This window comes from Euprymna scolopes, chromosome 11 (genome assembly GCF_053919585.1).
Source record: "Euprymna scolopes isolate OS-2025 chromosome 11, ASM5391958v1, whole genome shotgun sequence".
In the NCBI taxonomy this organism is placed as follows: Eukaryota; Metazoa; Mollusca; class Cephalopoda; order Sepiida; family Sepiolidae; genus Euprymna; species Euprymna scolopes.
The window spans coordinates 36,998,539-37,019,705 of NC_136492.1; the positions used below are offsets into that span (position 1 = coordinate 36,998,539).

At 34.1% G+C, this 21,167-nt stretch overlaps 1 protein-coding gene across 6 annotated transcripts in view; it reads left to right on the plus strand.

The window, feature by feature from the left end:
• Positions 1 to 21,167, plus strand: part of LOC145287834 (Na(+)/H(+) exchanger beta-like) — a 1,099,100-nt gene that overhangs the window by 827,155 nt on the left and 250,778 nt on the right. For all 6 annotated transcript variants that reach the window (XM_080135700.1, XM_080135702.1, XM_080135704.1 and 3 more), the window contains 3 exons: positions 1,841 to 1,911; positions 2,711 to 2,822; positions 9,885 to 9,966. In XM_080135700.1, coding sequence (XP_079991826.1) covers positions 1,841 to 1,911; positions 2,711 to 2,822; positions 9,885 to 9,966 — 265 coding nt within the window. The remainder of the gene's footprint in view (positions 1 to 1,840; positions 1,912 to 2,710; positions 2,823 to 9,884; positions 9,967 to 21,167) is intronic.

Below are 21,167 nucleotides of genomic sequence, written 5' to 3' on the forward strand. Positions count from 1 at the left end.
TTTGATATATCTTTTAATTTAAACGCGAAAAAAACAATTGGGATGCCCAAAACGTACGCAGTAAAACAATACGTTTTATTGTCGCGTTGATTATTTATTTGTAACGCAATTTAAAAAAAAACATATTTTCGGGGTTACTTATTTATGTTGGTAGGGTAGAAAAATGTATGAATGTTTTTAAGAAAGGTGTATCAAAAAATGGAGAATAAATTTTAAAAAAAAGGAAGGCGGTGGGTAAATCACCGTGTTAAAATGCTCTTATGGTTGTCTACAGGTTAAAGTAAATTTATATTTTTCTCTTTACGTGCAATGCTTTTAGCAATGCTTAGTACGTCTTCGGATATTGGTGTAGTATAAGGTTTAAATGCCAGATGCCGTGCAAGGCGCTGGTCCAGTGCGTATGTGTTAAATAATAGAAAAACCTCTGTTCATAGTAAGCACTATCTAATATATATAAATATATCTAATATATATATATGTATATATTCAGTATATTGAATGATATGTGATTGATAACTTAAAATTCAAATTAGAATTAAATTAAAAATCCGTTTCACAAGAAGGAACAACAACAAAATCAATAATCTGTACGATCGTTTCGGAAAACAATGTTTTTATTGTGGTAGACATTAAGCCACGGACAGTAATTTTTACATATAGTATTTTTAACAAACAAAGTTTCCTCATCAGCAAAAGTATTGGGAAGGGTTTTTAATATATGTAAAAGACACCATAAATAAACCTAGCATTAAAAGTAAGGCAGATGTATCTGGAAAAAATTAAAATAAAAGGTATGTATTTACTTCATAAGCAAATTAATATGGGTTAAAGATAGAAATAAAATAGAATAAAATTATAAATCTGAATTTGGTTTAAATATAATATAATATTATAATAATATATTTCTAATAAAATTCATAGACACACACATATATATATATACATATATATATACATATATATACATACATACACACATATACATACATATATATAAATATATATAATATAAATAAATATAATTATTTACCTTTTAATTCTTCGCCTTTTGAAATCAGCAATTAAGGTCAAAGCATTCATATGGATGCTTATTGTAGCTTTTCAACTTATGAAATGATAAATTTTCAAAAAGAACCCTAATGGAATATTTTATATCGGTTAACATACGTTTGATTAAAACGCTAAATTTAAAACTGAAGAAATAAAGGGGAAGATAATCCTATTTCTTTAATTAAACAATGCAAGGGAGATAATTAGTATTTAATTTAATTTATTATTAAAGAATAATAAATCAAGCAAACAAAATATTATAATCTATTTTGAAATTATTGAATTTAATATTTGATAATTTATTTATTTATTGAAATCAAAAATATCATAGGTTAAGGCTAAGAATATATTTTAATAATATATAATAATGGTCGATATATCAGATCAATTAATATTAACAATAATATTGATGATCAAAATTTTTATTAATAAGCATATCAAGTTATAGTTTAATTTCAATAATTTTTACATATAGCAATTAAATTAGCTCTAGGATATTTACCTATCGAGCTTATTACAACGAGCACTTTTTCTTTTCCTGTATTTTAATTAAATTAGTAATTTTACTATTACATTAAAATACACTCTGCTCTTTAGACTATTGTTCTAATCTCCTTTATATATATATATATATATATATATATATATATATAGTTTTAGTAATTTGGTTAAAATTCATCAAAAATTAACAAATGATATGAAAATGCACAAACCGAACCAAATTCTCAATGTAAGCTGACTAATTATCTTAATGTATTTTATAAACATTTTTAATTCTTTTGTTGGACAGACGGCGTCACAGTGGTGCTATACAATGTTATGCAGACATACAATGAGATGGACGTTATTGCGGGTGAACAGGTAAGTCGTCATCTCAAAATAATATCGCAGAATTATACTTATCATTTAATCACTTGAAAGCCGACATCCTAAATAGAAATATCTATCTCATTGTTTTTGGAGTGGTAATGTTGATAGATTAATGTTTAATGTGTGTGTATTTAATGTGTGTGTGAGTATTTAATGTGTGTGAGTATTTAATGTGTGTGTGAGCATTTAAAATACGGGCGTGTATTTAATGTGTGTATTTATATGTAGTGTGTGTGCGTGTATTTAATTGAGTATTCCTGTGTGTGTATTTAATGTGTGTATGTTTAATGTGTGCGTTTTTAATGTGTGTAGGTTTAATGTGTGTGTTTACTTTGTGCGTTTTATGTGTGTGATTAATGTCTGTGTGTTTAGTGGGTGCGTTTAATGTGTGTGTGTTTAATGTGTTTGTATTTAATGTGTGTGTTTTATGTGTGTGTGTATTTAATGTGTGTGTATTCAATGTATCTGTATTTGCTGTGTGTTTATTTAATATATATGTGTTTACTGTGTTTGTATTTAATGTGTGTGTGTTTAATGTGTGTGTTTAATGTGTGTATTTAATGTGTGTGTTTAATGTGTGTAAGCTTAATATATCTGTATTTTATGTGTGTGTGTTTAACGTATATATGTTTAGTGTGTGTGTGTGTGTTTAATAAGTTATAGTTTGCGAATGCTAGTAATCCTTATTGGTTGTTTTTTTTTCTGACCAATGAAAAAGGAAATTAATAAATTATCTTCAAACAAAGTACAAACTGTGGAAATCAACTTATTTGTTCCTTTTCTATTGTAGGTCGCCCTTGGTGTAGCCAAATTTTTTGTGGTAAGCATCGGTGGTTTTCTTATGGGATGTCTCGTCGGTTGTGTGTGTGCGTTGCTAACCAAATTTACTTCCAGTGTGAAAGGTAAGTTAAAGAAAATGTTTCTCATTTCTGCGTGTGAATAACTTATATGAAAGGCAGGAATTTGTGAGTTTTCCTCATTTTTAATTGTTAATAATTTTTCTCATTTTTAATTGTTAATAATTATTTAATAAATCATTTAACCGTCGTTTGTACCTTCTCCTTCTGTTGTTGCTTCTTTAAGTTTGATTTTAACATGTTATCCAGCCAATCTGAGAACATAGCGTGATGTTACACCATGTTACAGTAAAAAGCAATGGTCGGTTAAGTTAATGGTAAATGGCTGCTGCGAGAATGCAGAATGATATTTAATGATTACCGAATATAAGGGAGAATGTTAGTAAGTTTGGCAATTCGTTGTCACGCGGACTGCATAAAACATCACTTGCTGTTATCGTGTGATAATAACACATATGACAATAACTAATCGTGAGCAAAATAATACTAAACCGACCTGTACCTATCCGGCATTATTTGAGTTCTTTTTTTTAATTTCTTGTTTCCTTTTTTTAATTTTTTTTGTTTTCTTTTTTATTTTTACTTTTATTTATGTTTCCTTTTTTTATTTTTAATACAATCTTGAAAGTTAAATGTTATTACTCCGCTGTCTTTTGTCAATATGTCATAATATAAACTGAACCAGCAGAAATGACAATGATTAAAAGAAATATTTCAAATATTTTCTAAAAGCTTTCTAAATGGAAAAGAAATAAAGAATATTACTTAAAGAAATGAAGAAGATTACTTTTAAAATTGAGAAATTAGTTTTTTTTATTTTTTTGCATTTGTGTTTTTTATTGTTCAAATGATAAATTTAATATTTAACATGCTCTTTTTTAATTTAATAATCAAATTTCTAAGATTATTTTTTTACTTTAATAAACACGAAATAATGTCACAACGATGATTGGTTTAAGACACGCACTCCACACGCATGCGCACGAGTAAATGAAAGGGAAAAGAAATTCAATAATTGACCAAACTGAAATAGGAATTAACCTGTATTATATTATGATCAACCTGTAAAATATTATGATCAACCTGTATAATATTTTCGAGCAGAAATAAGCAGTCAATTGAAATTACTGCCGTCAAGGAGGTTATGTTTTCCATCGAGTTTGTTGGCTGGTTTGTTATTGGTTATCTGTGTACAGCGTTCATGTATCTGTCACTAAGCTTGATCAACATATAGGTATTTTCTTAACTTAGAACTGATTAAATTTTGAGATACTTTAATTATCAAGGAAAGGTCAAGGTCACACTTTTTGCGATAACTCTGGTTCTGTACATTGTAGAGATTGAAACTAAATGACACCTTACAAAGCTAAACGACATTTTTATGATGATAACTGATGTTAACGAAATCTTTTTAAAAATCTCTCTCTATCCCTCTCTCTCTCTCTCTCTCCCTCTCTCTCTTTCCTCAATGAAACATTACAATAGATTTGTTTATCATTCATTATTAATTCAACTAAATTGTTATAAAATTAATTTGGGACGCTGAAAACGTAAAAAAAAACACTTGATTATTAGGGACACTAAAAAAGTGTAAATGCGGCTGTTATAATTAAGAAAATGACTTTAAACATTCAAACATTTCTCAATGTATTCAATAATAATTTGCTTAGATCAAATAACAAAACTGTAGATTTGAACGTAATAATCAAAGAAGAAAGCGCCCGAGTGTGTGTGTATTGTGCGGTTATACAACTTACCTTCGGACTGGTTCTGAGAGAGAGGGAAAGTAAAGATTGCAGCCATGGATTTATAAGGTGTAGTGACGAATTCTAGCTGAACTTTTACTGATTGTATTTATTTTATTTGTTTTGCTGTTTACTAGCCCATTTAACTGCATTTAAAATTGTATAGATTCTGCGCTTCCATACTTCAATTGAGAGACGCATGTGCCAACTTCCGGTGTGTTTGAAAGTTGGGGTTTCCCTTTATGCACCATTACCGTTTTCAGTTTTGTTTCAAGTTACATTCAACATACGCTCGAGAATAAAGTTTCTTCGTCCCTTCAAACGGTTTCGTGTGATATACCTTTATTTACTGGTGTGGTGCTTGCAGTGGTTTATTTACCCTAATCGCTATTCTGAGTTGAGTGGAGTTGAGTTATGGACAACCGGACTGAACCTGTTAGGGCGGGGAATGTTCGAATGCTGACAGGAATCAGTCCAGGTTTTTTTCTATTAGAAAAGAAAACGCGAAAGGAGATGTTTTTCGAAATGTGTGTGCTTTCCTTCTTTTTCTAACACCACTACCGTCCTATATCCACTGGTTTTCCTTTTCTTCCTTCTCTTGGTGCATGTAACCCGTGCCCTCAATTAATATGTTCATCAACATGTCGTCTTTATTCCAAGACTTCTTCGGGATGAATAATTTCAAGAAAATAAAATATCAGTGCAATATTTGAAGATATACTTGTGTTCGTGAGACATAATTTGTTTTGTTTCTTTTCTCGTCCCTCCATAATGTCGTAATATCATTACCATAATTTGCATCATCTATCTCTATCTCTACAATTATATAATTTCAACTTTGTCTGTGTGTGAGTTCGTTCCTTATAGACTCGGAAACGGCTGAACAGATTTTCTGTAAAATTTACAGAACTTTAGTGTATAAGTCTGAGAGTTGTCTTAGTAAAGTTTTGTCTCAGAATACCCCCGATAATTACCGATAATCGATAATCGAAACCGTTATTTTAATTTATCTATCATCGGTAAAGCCATTTATTCATGTAGTCGCTTAGCAACAATGATAGAACAACGGACCGTGAAAATTCTACTGTAAGGAAGTTGACAGCGTGTTTTGTTTTGTTTTTGTTTTTGTTTTTGTTTTTGCTTCTGCATGACGTGGTTTGTAGGTTCAAACCCCGCACGTAAATCTCTTCTTTTTTTTTTCATTAACTGCAAAGAATTTTATAAGAATTGAATTTTTATTTTTGCATGACGTGGTTTGTAGGTTCAAACCCCTCAGGTAAATTTCTAAATATTTATTTTAGAAAAGAATTTGATATAAAATAATTTTTACAAAAGAAACAGTAGGTTCTCTAGAATGCGATAGAATAACATATATTTTGGACTAAGTTACTGCATGGAGACAAGTGAATGTGAAGCTTTCTTCCGGGCGATTTTACGGATTTCGATGACAATAAAAAATATAGAAGTGTGAAGTATTCGTTGATCATCATTCAATCCTGGCCAAAGTCAGGTCTCTCCGCTAGCAACTTCATCAGACTTTACAGAAATTATTATTATGATTAGATATTAAAACGATATTAGAAGCAGCAAAAAAAGAAAAAGAATTTAAATTCTAATTTGACAACAGGTAAGTTTTAAGATTTAAGAAACATTGGAAGGTTGTAAGGGGCGAGGAGGGTTTAAAATATTCAACCAGATAATAATAATAATAATAATAATAATAATAATAATAATAATAATAATAATAATAATAAAAGAAAAAATGGTAAAAAAATAATAATGATAGCAAAGGATATGGAATAAGATTCGCCAAGTAATTGTATAAATACAGTGGGTATATAATAGAGAAATAAAAAATAAAATAAAAGTAGAATATATAAATAAGTATAATTAATTAGGCGAGGTTAGGCAGATATACGATAAATTATGTTCCTAAAAATACGATTAGTTTAATATTTGGGAGTCTGTATGGGGTTGACCGGGTATAAAGGTTCATTGGGTAGGGATTAAGTTATAATGACTCAGAAGTTTTAAAAGTTAAGTTTAGATAAAGAAAGAGAGAAATGGGGGTTTAGGATAATGTCTTGGGGTAATTACCTGGTTTAATACTCTAGTTAGGGATACTTGATATTAGGGGTAAAATGTATCAGAGTTACTATGTTTAGAAATTGGTATAAGTGTGCACATACACATATATACATGTAAAGCACAAGTATGCAGATATATACTTATATATGGGCATACTGAGTCAATTGAAAATGGTCATATAGATGAAAGTATAAAATAAAAATAAAAGTAGTAAACATGTAAATTAGTATAGGGATCAAGTATACTTCGCTGTCATTTAATAAATATCGTGGTTAAAAGTATATATGCATAAGAAATATATATATATATATATATATATATATATATATATATATATATATATATATATATATATATATAAAACTCCGCGGATTAAGGGCTATCCATTTATCTAGTGTTTCCTTTTCAGATTAAATATGTTTTTAACTCATTTCAAAGTGTTTTAACATATTTCATTAACTGTTTGGTCATATTATATATATATATATATATATATATATATATATATATATATATATATATATATATATATATGGTAAAGGTTATTAATTAGGCGAGAGTATTCTCAAGTAGGTTAGGCTATATTCCTAGTTATATGGTTAGTAGAATATTTAGGAGTTTAAATGTGGTAGGACCGATATAGGGAGCCTGTAGGTAAAAAAAGGTTCGGAAGGTAAGGGTTAAGTTATAATGAGTTAGGAGTCCTAGTAGTTCTGTTAAGTTTAGATATAAAAGGAGTGAGTGTCTAAGATCGTGTTTTCAGCATGATATTTTCTCAGCTAAGCAATTCGTACTACTATCGACTATCATAAGGAAAAGGGGGTCTGTCTCCATGCGTCTTACATTGTTTGATGATCGGATTTTCCATGACATTCTGGATTCCTTGTGTCAGTAGGAAAATAAAGAAGACAGCTCTTTTTTTACATAGGGGTCACCAGAGGCCACTCGAGATCAGAGGTTATTGAGTGTAAAGTAGTCAATAGGATAATATCGTAGTAATCGTTAGTAGTGGAAATTTGATAAATTGGGTTATTTAAGGGGGATGGTTCATCATGAATTTGTTTACATTGGACTTAAAGACAACCAAATTGTAGTCAGCTGGAAAACAGGAAAACGGAGAGAGTCCAACAGGCCTGCAGTTTTAAGAAAGAAGTCTATTTTGAACTCTGTCAAGGCAAGATAAGCTGCTTCTAGCAGCTCCTGCCCAGATGTGGCAACAGGACTCCATCCTTGGATGTACTTGCCTTTTATATAGATAGAGAATTGCATCAGCAGTGAAATATCTACTGGAGCGGATGAAGGATCCCACTATTTTTCCAGCGACTTTGGCAACAGATTTGATATACGTGTCCCATTTCAGATCAGGAGTAAGGGCCAAGCCTATAAGCTTGTCAAAACATGAGCCATCCCCCCTTAGACGAAAGCCATTCATTTCAATTGATACCATAACTTTTATGATGTAAAGATAGAAGCTTGGTTTTAGATGCATTAAAAGTAACCAGCCACCTCCTTCTCCATTGTACTACGTGCTCAAGATCAGAGGAGAGGGAATCAGAGAGAACTTTGTCATTTACGGTCTTTGATGTGTTGCCATATATGGTAGGATCGTCAGTATAAATGTCTACGAATGAAATTATGATGTGTTTTGGGAGATCATTGATGTAGATCAGGAAGAGAGTTGGGTCCAGCATGGACCCTTGAGGGACTCCAGTGATAATGCTTTGAGCTTCCAGTAGATACGTTTCAGTACGTCTATTACGTTGGAAGCAATGGAAAAAGTGATTCCTGTGCACAATTGAAGCAGCACATTCTGAAGAGAACCTCGGCTGTCTGTTAGTTTTTTTCTGGAATTTTTGGAAGGTATATAGCGGTTTATACATACAATTAACCATTCTGTCAGGTCTGGTACAATACAGAACACATCCTTTTTTAACATGGAATGCAGAGGTAGAACAGATATAAATGTACGGAAGCTATCCCAGTCAACCATAGTGTCGATATACTGTTTTTTATCTTAACTGATAAAACCGGGTGATCGGAAGATCCCAGTGGAGACAGAACAGAAGATGAACATAGCTCAGGGCATGTTGTGAGGAAAAGGTCTAGAAGGCTTGCATACTGACCGTCAGTGGCGGGCACACGGGTGGGTCCGTGAACAATGTAAGTGAGTTCATAAGCAATGGAGAAATCATCATCCCCTCATCATCTTTTGAGTGAGTCAACCATTCCACATTGTGAACATTGAAGTCTCCACAGGTGTGAAATATAAACGCAGCGGTGTAAGCAAGTGCAACCCGGAAACACATATAGGTAAATGAAGGTCTTCTCTGGGGATGTCCCTACCGCTTGAAAAGCCATCTTTAATGTAGGCACATATTCCATGCCCATGGCGATCTTGAGGGTCAGATTTGGATGTTAAGTTAGAGTATCTTTTAATTAACAACTTATCTAGGAAAATGATCGGTCCAATGTCAGTTTCGCTTAGGAATAATAGGTCCTCCAATTGAGTTTCAACTTCTGGAAGGTTGGAGAAGGAGACATGGTAGTGGGGGGGTCTACGTTGAAAGATGGAGTTCTAGATCAATTGTAAGATATATTTTATTTTCGGGTTTCATTTTCACTGCAGCTTTATTCTCAATTCAAGCATTTAAAACATCTAATCCCATTGCTGTTTTTAATTTAATCTAACATTATTTTTAAATATTTTACAATCATTTATTTTATCTTTCAGAACAAAAAGACATTTTTCTTAAATATCTACCATGTGTAATATTTAATATCCACTATATCTAGAGATTAGATACATTAAAATTAATTTCTTTATAAAAAAAGAGAAATTATGGTTGAGTTAGTAAAAACTTGAAAAGAATAATTAATTGCATTTGGCATCAATTATTTTTTTAAAGTTTAAATTAAATTACATCTTATTTTCAAAATAGATAAACCTAATATGTACAATCTCTTCTTATAGCTGCAGTATGTTAGTGTTTTTTACTTCCAATCACAATATGACAATCTTATTTCCATGTTGATACAGTGTTGCTCAGTCATGAGTACGATATTATTATAATACTTATTCGAACAATTATCTTGAAAACAACGTTTGACTTTCTTGAAATAATAAATGAGTTTCACCATTGATGACATGATTTATTTTGGTTTTCCCTTGTAATTTATGCATATATTTTTATCATATGTATCATTTTAATATTGTATACCGTACGATTATTATATAAATGACGATTTTATTTGACATTTCGATTTTATATTTTAGTTTTGGAACCTCTAACGATTTTTTCACTGGCTTTTTTGTCTTACTTGTTGGCGGAAATGTTTGCTTTTTCTGGAATCATAAGGTAAGCATCTCATATATATATATATATATTATACACACACACACACACACACACATATATATATATATATATATATATATATATATACACATATATATATATATATGTCCGTGTCTGAAAAAATAAATGAAAAGCAAGTAGACGAAAGCAATGCAATCTCACATGGTGATATTTACAGATATTTCGTCTTTCAAAATATATCTATAAAATATCTCTGTTAGTCTGTCTGTTTGTTTGTCTGCCCGTTCAACTTCTTCTCAAAAATTGCTGACTGAAATTGTGTAAGGATCTATGTTATGCAGCGAAATAAGCATTATGGTATTAGTTCAGTGCTCAGTTAGGGATTAATAGGGATTAGCATTTAATGTTGTGCACAATACATCTCATCGAATTGGCATAAAGCACTCATTTTATGTCAACAAAATATATATTTGCCCGTTTAAAAGGGATAAAATGTCGATCATATCAAAACATTTAAGTTTTCCCCACTCTAACATTTTTTATAAAAGCTTACACTTTCTTTTTAAACTTTGTATCGAATTCTAAATAAAATCAGTCGTGGTGTGAATATTCTTTCCAAAACCGACCGTTTATCATTAAATACTTATTTGTATAGTTTTATTGGCTGGTTGGTTTCATTTAACTATGAATTTTTTTTAATTTTTACATCGTTCATAATTGCGTATGAAAATATTTTAGCACACGTATATGTTTATATATATATATATATATATATATATTATAAGTGGTGCTCGGCGTTGCCCGGGTATTTGGAGGTATGTGTTGAGCAAAACAAAAAAAGTGGTAGTAGGAAGGCAGGCTCGAACCCGTACCGTGAAGGAGGAAAGGAACGGAAAAAAACCTGAGCTCTTTGCAGTTACGACCACCGCCAAACCGGAAGTGACGTAGGTTTAAATTAAGGCTAAACAATCGAAAAGAAGGGATGGCTTTCGAAAATATTGGTGAAAAAAGCGACCCCCCCTGTAGAAAGTGATCAGTTGAGGGTGAAGAAATTAATGTTTTTAGACAATTTTTCGGTATTTTAGAATACTGATTTGTGGAACATAGATACATACATTTCTATATTGGCAGCTCAAATTTTCGACTCAAAACGATTAAAAGTCTGCCCTATCTCTGATAACGCTTTATGTAAAATTTCAACTGTTTGGACCAGAAATTGTCAGTTAGTAAGACAGAAGAGAAAACAGTACATAAGAAAGAGGAGAAAACAGTTAGTAAGAAAAAAGAGACAACAGGTAGTAAGACAGAATAGAAAATAGTTAGTAAGACGGAATAGAAAAAAATTAGTAAGACAGAAGAGAAAACAGTTGGTAATACAGTAGAGAAAACACTTAGGAAGATAGAAAAGAAACGAGTTAGTAAGTAAGAAGAGAAAGTAGTTAGTACAACAGAAGAGAAAACAGTTAGTAAGACAGAACAGAAAACACTTAATAAAAGAACACAGTTGGTAATATAGTAGGGAAAATAGTTAGGACGACGGAAGAGAAAATAGTTAGTACGACAGAAGAGAAAATAGTTACTAAGACAGAAGAGTAAAAAGTCAGTAAGATAGAAGAAAAAACAGTAAGACAGAAAGGAAAGAGTTAGTATACAGTAGAGAAAACCGTTAGTAAGACAGAAGGGAAAACAGTTATAAAGAGAGAAGGGAAAACAGTTAGAAAGACAGAAGAGACAGCAGTTAGCAAGAGAGAATATAAAATAGTTAGTAAGACAGAAGTGAACACAGTTAGTAATACAGAACAGAAAAGGGTTAGTAAAACCGAAAAGTAAACGGTTAGTCATAATGAAAAGAAAACAGTTAGTAGGAAAGAAGAGTAAACAGTTAGTATAACACAAGAACAAACAGTAAGTTAGACAGAATAGAAATAGTTAGTTATACAGAAGAGAAAACAGTTAGTAAGACGGAATAGAAAAAAATTAGTAAGACAGAAGAGAAAACAGTTGGTAATACAGTAGAGAAAACACTTAGGAAGATAGAAAAGAAACGAGTTAGTAAGAAAGAAGAGAAAGTAGTTAGTACAACAGAAGTGAAAACAGTTAGTAAGACAGAACAGAAAAGACTTAATAAAAGAACACAGTTGGTAATACAGTAGGGAAAATAGTTAGTACGACAGAAGAGAAAATAGTTAGTACGACAGAAGAGAAAATAGTTAGTAAGAAAGAAAAGAAAACAGTTCGTGAGACAGAAGGAAAAATAGTTAGCAAGACAGACGAGAAAATAGTTAGCAAGACAGAAAAGTAAAAAGTTAGTAAGACAAAGGAGATAAGACTTAGTAAGACAGAAGAGAAAATTGTTATAAGACAGAAGAGTAAAACGCTCTTCTGTCTTACTAGACAGAAGAAAAAAAGTAAGACAGAAGGGAGAGCGTTTAATAACACAGAAGAGGAGAAAAAACAGTTAGACAGAAGAGAAAACAGTTAGTAAGACAGTAGAGAAAATAGTCAATAAGACAGAAGAGAAAATAGTTAGTAAGACATAAGAGAAGAAAGTTAGTAATACAGAATAGAAAACAGTTAGCAAGTCAGAGGGAAAAATAATTAGTAAGACAGAAGAGAAAATAGATAGCAAGACAGAAGGGAAAAAAGTCAGTAAGACAAAAGAAAAAACAGTAAGACAGAAGGGAAAGAGTTAGTAAGACACAACAGAAAACAGTTAGTAAGACACAACAGAAAACAGTAAGACAGAAGAGGCAACAGTTAGTAAGACAGAAGAGAACACAGTTGGTAATACAGTAGAGAAAAGGGTTAGTAAAACCGAAATGTAAACGGTTAGTCCGAATGAAGAGAAAACAGTAAGTAAGACAGAAGAGAAACCATTAGTAAGACAGAAGCGTAAACAGTTAGTATGACACAAGAAAAACAGTTAGTAAGACAGAATAGAAAACAGTTAGTAAGACAAAAGAGAAAGAGGTTAGTAAGACAGAAGTGAAAATAGTTAGTAAGGAAGAGAAAACAGTTAATAAGATAAAAAAGAAAACAGTTTGTAAGACAGAATAGAAAACAGTGAGTAAGACAGAATTGAAACTGTTACTGAGACAGAAGAGCAAACTGTTAGCAATACAGGAGATGAAACAGTTAGAAAGAGAGAATAGAAGACAGTTTGTAAGAAAGAAGAGAAAACAGTTATTAAGACAGAAGATAAAACTGTAAGCTAGACAGAAGTGAACACAGTTAGTAAGACAGAAGAGAAAATAGTTAGAAAAACGAAGAGACCACAGTTAGAAAGACAGAACACAAAACTGTTAGCAAGACAGCTGAGTAAAACTTAGAAAGACAGAAGAGAAACAAGGTAGCAAGACAGAAGAGAAAACACTTACCAAGACAGGAGAGACAACCGTTAGCACTACAGAAAAGAAAACAGTTAGTAAGACAGAACAGAAAACAGGTAGTATGACAGAAAAGAAAACAGTTAGATAGACAGAAGAGGAAACAGTTAGTAAGACAGAAAAAAAATTGTTAGCAAGACAGTAGTGAAAACATTACGACAGAAGAGAAAAACGTTAGTAAGACGGAAGAGAAAACAGTTTCCAAGACAGAAAACTCAAGAGGTTGCACGACAGAAGAGAAAAATGTTAGTAAGATGTAATGAAAAATAAAGACCTTTTAAGATATTAGAAAGGTTTTATTCAACATAAAATTCAGCAGGTACAACAACATGGTCGGTAACGAACGACTAAGCTGGGAAAAGGCGCCAATTTCGTTCTATTTGTAAACATCTGGTGCGCATGCGCACTAGCGCTCTAAACTCACAACACTCTCCACCACATTTTATTTATATTTCGGGTTGCAGGTGATCTTCCTTCCCCTTTTTGTAGCTTCTGGAACAAATTTGAAAACGCCCTTTTTCGAGTCAGACTGTTGCTGCTGCTCTTCTATTTCTAAACACTTTGTTTTGTCGACTGAAGAGAAAGACTCTCCATTTGGTGAGGTATTATTCTTTGGGGTCTCCTGTTGATCAATCAACTCTGGTTCGCGGATGTTTGATGGAGTAGTAGAATCTGGTGATGTACCATGATCAGGGGAGACAGGAGATTCCAAGTTTGTAGAGGAGGGGTCAGTGACAGGAGTGGGGGCTAGGTCTTCTGTTGAGACTGTTGACTGACGGCCGTCAGGGAAACGAATTCTGGCAAAGTTGGGAGTTGCAGATATTATATCTACTGGTTCAACTAGGGGATCTGACTTGTGTTGGCGGACAAACTTCCTAAGGAGGGTCCTCCTTGCAGCCACTCGGGTAAGGTATATCCGGTGCCCGACCTTCTGGAAAAGTTAAACATTCTCTCGTGTGGGGTTGAGTTAGTTGCTGTACAAAGTAGCGATCGAATAGAGTGCAAAGCTATGTCGAGTACTTCATGCCAGTGACGTTCGTCCAATTGCCTGCTTTTGAGTGCAAGTTTGATCGTTTTCCAGATTGTGCCATTTACTCTCTCGCATTGCCGATTGGATGGTATGGAGTTGAGTGGGTAATCACAACTCCATGTTGCCAGAGAAACTCTTTTAGTTCACATGAAATAAACTGACTTCCTCGATCACTATGGATGGAATCTGGGCAGCCAAAAAAGGTAAATAAATTCTGGAGACAATTTATAACAGTTTTTGTTGATATGTCCTGACATGGATAGACAAAAGGATAGCGTGAATATTCATCTACAATCACGAGTAGGTATTTGAGATTATTCGTACATGGTGTCGGTCCCATGAAATCTATTGAAAGACGTTCAAAGGGGGATCGGGAATGGATTACTCGACCTGATGGAGGTTTGAAGAACCTTGGTTTTAGTTCAGCACATATTTGACATTCAGTGCAGGTGCGCTTAGCATCTTCCATGGAGAATGGTAGATTCTTCTGCCTCACAAAGTGATAGAGTCTCGCTACTCCAGGATGACAAAGTGCTGCGTGCAGGTCCTTTAGTAATAATGAGCGCGAAGCAGAGCATGATCGAGAAAGGGTATCTGCAGAGTTATTAAGAGAACCTGGTCTATATACCATCTCATAAGAATAGTTTGAAAGTTCAAGTCTCCACCGAAGCAGCTTATTGTTTTTAATGCGATTTGGTTTCTGCGTGTTGAACATAAATGATGCAGCCTGTTGGTCAGTAATAATGGTAAAGTGTCGACCGAGTAAGAAGTCACGCCATTTACGCAAAGATTCTACAATGGCTGCCGATTCACGTTCCACTGCTGAATGTCGACGCTCTGACTGCGTTAGGGTTCTGGAAAAGTATGCTACTGGACGTCCATTCTTGGAAAGGCAGGCTGTAATGCTGTTGCAGATGCATCAGTTTCTATCGTAAAAGGAACTTCATCCTCAATGGCTGCAACCGAAGTCTTGCAAATTTCATCTTTCATGGCTTGAAATTGATTTTTGAGTTTTTCAGTGATAGGAAAGGATGTAATGTTTAATAAAGGTGAAATCCGATCTGAGAAATTCTCTATCCATGGTGAATAGTATGAGAAGAGACCTAGAGCCCGCCTGAGTGACTTACTGCAGTTCGGAATCGGTAATTCTTTTAGTGGTGTAAGTCTGTCTGGATCAGGACTGATTGTTCCATTTTCCAATAAGTGCCCTAGATATTTTAGTTTGGTTATACCATATTCACATTTTACAGGGTTTAGTTGCAAGTTAAGACGGTTGATAACCTTTCTAAAAGCTTCCATATTTTCGTTTAATTCTTTATTAGTTTTTCCTCCGATGACAATGTCATCAATTTAGGCAAATGTACCTTGGAGTTCATGTTCTTGAATCAGATTATGCATAATACGTTGAAACACAGCTACTGAGTTCGTTAGCCCAAAAGGTAACCTAGAAAACTCGTATAGTCCTCCGTCAGCTTCAAATGCTGTGTAAATTCTCTCGTCTCTATGGATAGGGCATTGATAATATGCAGACTTCAGGTCCAACTTATTGAAAATTTTGTACTGTGATAGTTGGCGTATGATATCCGAAATGTTGGGAAGCGGAAAAGTATCCAAAAGTGTAAACCGATTTATAGTTGCAGAATAGTCAACGACCATGCGACGCTTATGTCTTTCATTTCTAGTTACTAGTACTTGGGCTCTCCATGGGGAATTCGATGTGATTATGATACCTTCTTTTAATAATTTTTGTATCTCATTCCGGATAAATTCGCAGTCCGATGCTGAGTAGTTTCTGCTTTTTTGTTGCGATGAGTTTACAATTCTTTGCTAAATTAGCAAAAAGAGACGGTGGCTCGATTTTCATCTGAGTGACGTTACAAATCCGTAAAGATGGTATCTTTCCGTTATAACGGAATTCCACCCGATTATGCAATTGCATGAACTCTTGTCCTAGTATAATTGGAGCACACAAGTTGGGAAGGATAGATAGACGCATATTAGTGTAAATTTGTCCATTAACAGCGATGGACGCAACACAGTGTCCTAAGGTTTTGCTCGTGAGATTCGAGGAAGCCATGCTTACCGTATCATTAGAAGGTAATATACTAAGGCCGAGTGATCTCACGATGTTCATTCGTATAAAGTTATGAGTGCTTCCACCGTCTACCATAGCTTTCAAACAGGTATTATTAATTGTTGCATTTACTACAGAATATTGCGTGCATGGAGTGCATTGGGATGACGCAGTGAGGGCAATATATGCAGAACTAGTCCTGGTATTATAAGTTGTTTGTTTTATTTTAGATCGGCAGACTTTAGAGAAGTGGCCCCTCTTTCCGCATTTAAGGCAGTCAGCATTCCGAGCTGGGCAAGTATTTCGAGAATGATTTTCTCGTCCACAGAATTGGCATCTGGCGAAGTGAGTCGCCTGATTATTTCTGGAAACAGCAGCACATTCATTAGTTAGTTCCAAACTAGAGTTATTTTCAGATCCATCTGCATGAATAGATGCCTTTGCTACAATTGATGTGTCATAAGCTGCTGCATTATGTTGGTCCATTTCTAGGTTTCGTGCAGTTGCTACGGCATGATCTAGGTTAATTTCAAAACTTTCAAGTAATCTCTGCCTAATAGGTGAGGAAGTGAGACCTGTGATAAATGCGTCACGTATCGCTAGCTCCACATGTTGAGAGGCAGTAACATCTTCAAATTTACAATCCTTAGAAAGATTCTTTAGTTTTAGGAGAAACTGATCAATAGATTAACCTTGATTTTGTTTCCTAGTGGCGAGAAGGTGACGAGCAAACACAGAATTTACCGGTTTTACATAGGTTGCTTGAAGGATGCTAATAGCCCTCTCGAATGTTGAACAGTGAGATATAAGAGAATAGACCTTCGGTGAGATGAAATTAATCAGAATACTTAACTTATTCGGAGGATTTTGAGGATGAGCGACTGTGAGACAGTAAATGCAGTTTATGAGGGTACGATACCAATGATTCCATTCGTCAGCGGTTGTATCTGACGATCCTTCGAATTTACCAGGTCTCAGTATAGCATCCATTGTTGCTGTTAATTTTTAATTTTATGTTGAATAAATTGTAATGAAAAATAAAGACCTTTTAAGATATTAGAAAGGTTTTATTCAACATAAAATTCAGCAGGTACAACAACATGGTCGGTAACGAACGACTAAGCTGGGAAAAGGCGCCAATTTCGTTCTATTTGTAAACATCTGGTGCGCATGCGCACTAGCGCTCTAAACTCACAACATAAGACAGAAAAGAAAAACGTAAGCAAGACAGAAGAGAAAACAGTAAGACAGAAGAGAAGCACGTTAGTAAGACAGAAGTTTAAAACAGTTAGTAAAACAGAAAAGAAAAGAGTTAGCACTACAGAAGAGAAAACCGTTAGTAAGACAGAGGAGAAAAAAGTTAGCAAGAGAAAAAGTTAGTAAGACAGAAGAGAAAACAGTTAGTAGGACAGAACAGAAAACAGTTTGGAAGACAGAAGAGGAAAATGTTAGTAAGACAGAGGACCAGATATTTAGCAGGAAAGAAGAGTAAAAATTAGTAAGATAGAAGAGAAAAGAGTCAGTGGGACATAAGAGAAAACAGTGAAAATAAATGGAAAAACGTTAGTAAAACAGAAGAGAAAACAGTCAGTAAGACAGAAGAAAAAACAGTAAGACAGAAGTGAAAGAGTTAATAAAACAGAAGAGAAAACCGTTAGTAAGGCAGTAGAGAAAAAAGTTAGTAAGACAGAATAAAACACAGCACGTCAGAAGAGCAAATATTTAGTAAGACAGAAGACCAAATATTTAGCAAGAAAAGAGAGTAAAAAGTTAGAGAGATAGAAAAGAAAACAAGTATTAGGACAGAATGGAAAACAGTTAGTAAGACTAAAGAGGAAAACGTTAATAAGACAGAAGAGACAACAGTAAGAGAGAAGATAAGATGGTTAGTAAGACAGAAGAGAAAATAGTTAGTAAGACAGAGGAGAAAATATTTAGTAAGACAAAATAGAAAACAGTTAACAAGTAAGAAGAGACAATAGTAAGCAAGTAGGAAGAGAAAATAGTAAGACAGAAGAGTAAACAGTAAGACAGAAGGGAAAGAGTTAGTATATTCTGTATACTAACTCTTTCCATTCTGTCTTTCTGATAGTAAGACAGAAGAGAAAACTCTTAGTAAGGCACAATGGAAAACATTTAGTAAAACAGAAGAGAAAATGGTTAGTAAGACAGAATAGAGAACATTTAGTGAGACAGAAGAGAAAATAGTTATAAGACAGAAAGAAACACAGTTGGTAATGCAGTAGAGAAAAAAAATTAAGTACGACGGAAGAGAAAACACTTAATAAGACAGAATAGAAATAAATTAGTAAGACAGAATAGAAAACGGTTCGTAAGACAGAAGAGTAAACAGTTAGTATGACACAAGAAAAAAAGGTTAGGAAAACAGAATAGAAAACAGTTAGTAAGACAGAAGAGGTAAGCATTAGTAAGAAAATAAATGTTAGTAAGAAAGAAGAGAAAATAGTTTGTAAAACAAAAGAGAAAACAGTAAGTAAAACAGAATTGAAACCGGTACTGAGACAGAAGAGCAAACAGTTAGTAAGACAGAAGATAAAACAGTAAGTAAGACAGAAGAGAAAACAGTTAGAAAAAAGGAGAGAAAACAGTTAGACAGACAGAAGGGAAAACTGTTAGAAAGACAGAAGAGACAACAGATAGTAAGAGAGAACACAAAACAGTTAGGATGACAGAGGTGTAAAATTTAATAAGACAGAAGAAAAAAAAGGTAGCAAGAAAGAAGAGAAAACAGTGAGTAAGACAGCAGAGAAAACACTTTCCAAACAGGAGAGAAAACAGTTCGCACTACAGAAAATCAAACAGTTAGTAAGACAGAAGAGAAAACGGGTAGTATGACAGAAAATAAACAGTTAGAAAGACGGAAGAGAAAACAGTTAGAAAGACAGGAGAGACAACAGATAGTACGACAGAAAGAAATAGTTAGCAAAGCAGAAGTCAAAACATTAAGGCAGAAGAGAAAACAGTTAGAACGAAAGAACAGAAAACAGTTAGTAAGACAGAAGAGAAAATAGTCAGTAAGACAGAAAAAATAGTTAGTAATAGAGAATAGAAAACAATTAGCAAGTTAGAAGAGAAAACAGTAAGACAGAAGAGAAAATAGTTAGCAAGACAGAAGAGTAAAAATTTAGTAAGACAGAAGAAAAAAAGTAAGACAGAAGGGAGAGCGTTTAATAAGACAGATAAGAAAACAGAAGGTCAGAAGAGAAAACAGTTAGTAAAACAGAAGACAAAACAGTTAGTAAGACAGAAGAGAAAATAGTTAGTAAGACAAAAGAAAAAAACAGTTAGCAAGACAGAATAGAAAACAGTTTGTAAGTGTAGTAAAAAAAAAATCGTGCAAACCTTTTACCACTGGCAACGCTCGCTTCAGAGAGTGAAAGAAGAAAGAAGAAGAAGAGAATGGCCACTGCGTCTATTTATAGACTAGAGATCATGGGAAGAGTATGCAAATAACTTTGGACGGTTTTGTCCTATAAAAAGCCTGTATTTGGGAGAGAGGGTGTCTTTTTTGTTTGGCAGAAGCAATTGCTGTCAGAAGTGCATTGGACTGCAGGATTGAAGAGTGAAGATTGAGTTGTGGGGTCATTGTATTAAACCACAAGCTATTTCGGCCAAGAACAGATCATGGAATCTGGGATGTTGAGATTGGGAAAAGATGTGATACCACCTTTTAGTGGAGAAGGTGATGTAGTCGGATGGATAAAGAAAGTAAAACTGGTGGCTAAGCTTCAACATGTGCCAGACCTTGCCAGTTTTATTACACTTTTTTTGCAGGGAGGTGCACTCGCTCTCTATCTTGAGATGAATAATGCAGAACAAGAAGATGCAGAACTGATAGAGATGAGACTCGTGACCGCCTTCACTGAGGGGCCTTTTGAGGCATACGAAAAACTGCAACGATTCAAGTGGACAGGAGAATCGGTGGATTTTTATGCTAATAAAATCAAAAGATTGGCTGGACTGGCGGGATATCTGGGAAGAGGGCTGGAACATACAGCCAAACTGGCATTCATAACTGGATTCCCAGACGATGTATCTGTGGCATTACAGAACATAGAGAGAATGGATGTCAGCAAACTGATACCGACTGCACGGCTTTTAGTCAGCAAAAGGGTCGTAGAAACTCGGACATTGGCCGCAAGTGCGCAAACTAATGAGACTAATAAGGGAAAGAAAGAATCAAGCCTTCAGTGCTTTAGATGTCAAGGACCGCACCTAAAAAAAGATTGCACAGAGATCCCTAGGGCCAGGGCAACATGCTACAATTGTGGAAAATTTGGCCACATTGCGAGATATTGTCCTCAGATTCAGGGAAACGGGCAAGGGGGAGCTTTTGCGCCGCAAGCTACACTAGCAATGAAATGAAGGCGCGATACTGGCCTCTTCCTATAATAGAAGTAGAGGTGAATGATTCTGTAATGACTGCACTTGTCGATACTGGGTGCACCACTACTTTAATCAATTCCAAACTTTTGAAGGGGTATGGAAGGAGCGGTACAGTGAAAGCAGTTGATGGGAGGAATATAGAATGTAAAGGAGCCAGACAAGTGGAGATAAAAGTCTGTGGAATGCACGTAAAGGTGAGGGCAATCTTGATGAACCACACCGTTGATGGGATCGACGTCATAATTGGAATGGACGTGATTAATGAGCTGGGAGGTGTAACTATAAAGAAAGCCAAAGTGAAGTTTGGAGATATACAATGTGCCGTGGCTGCCCATCAGCTGAA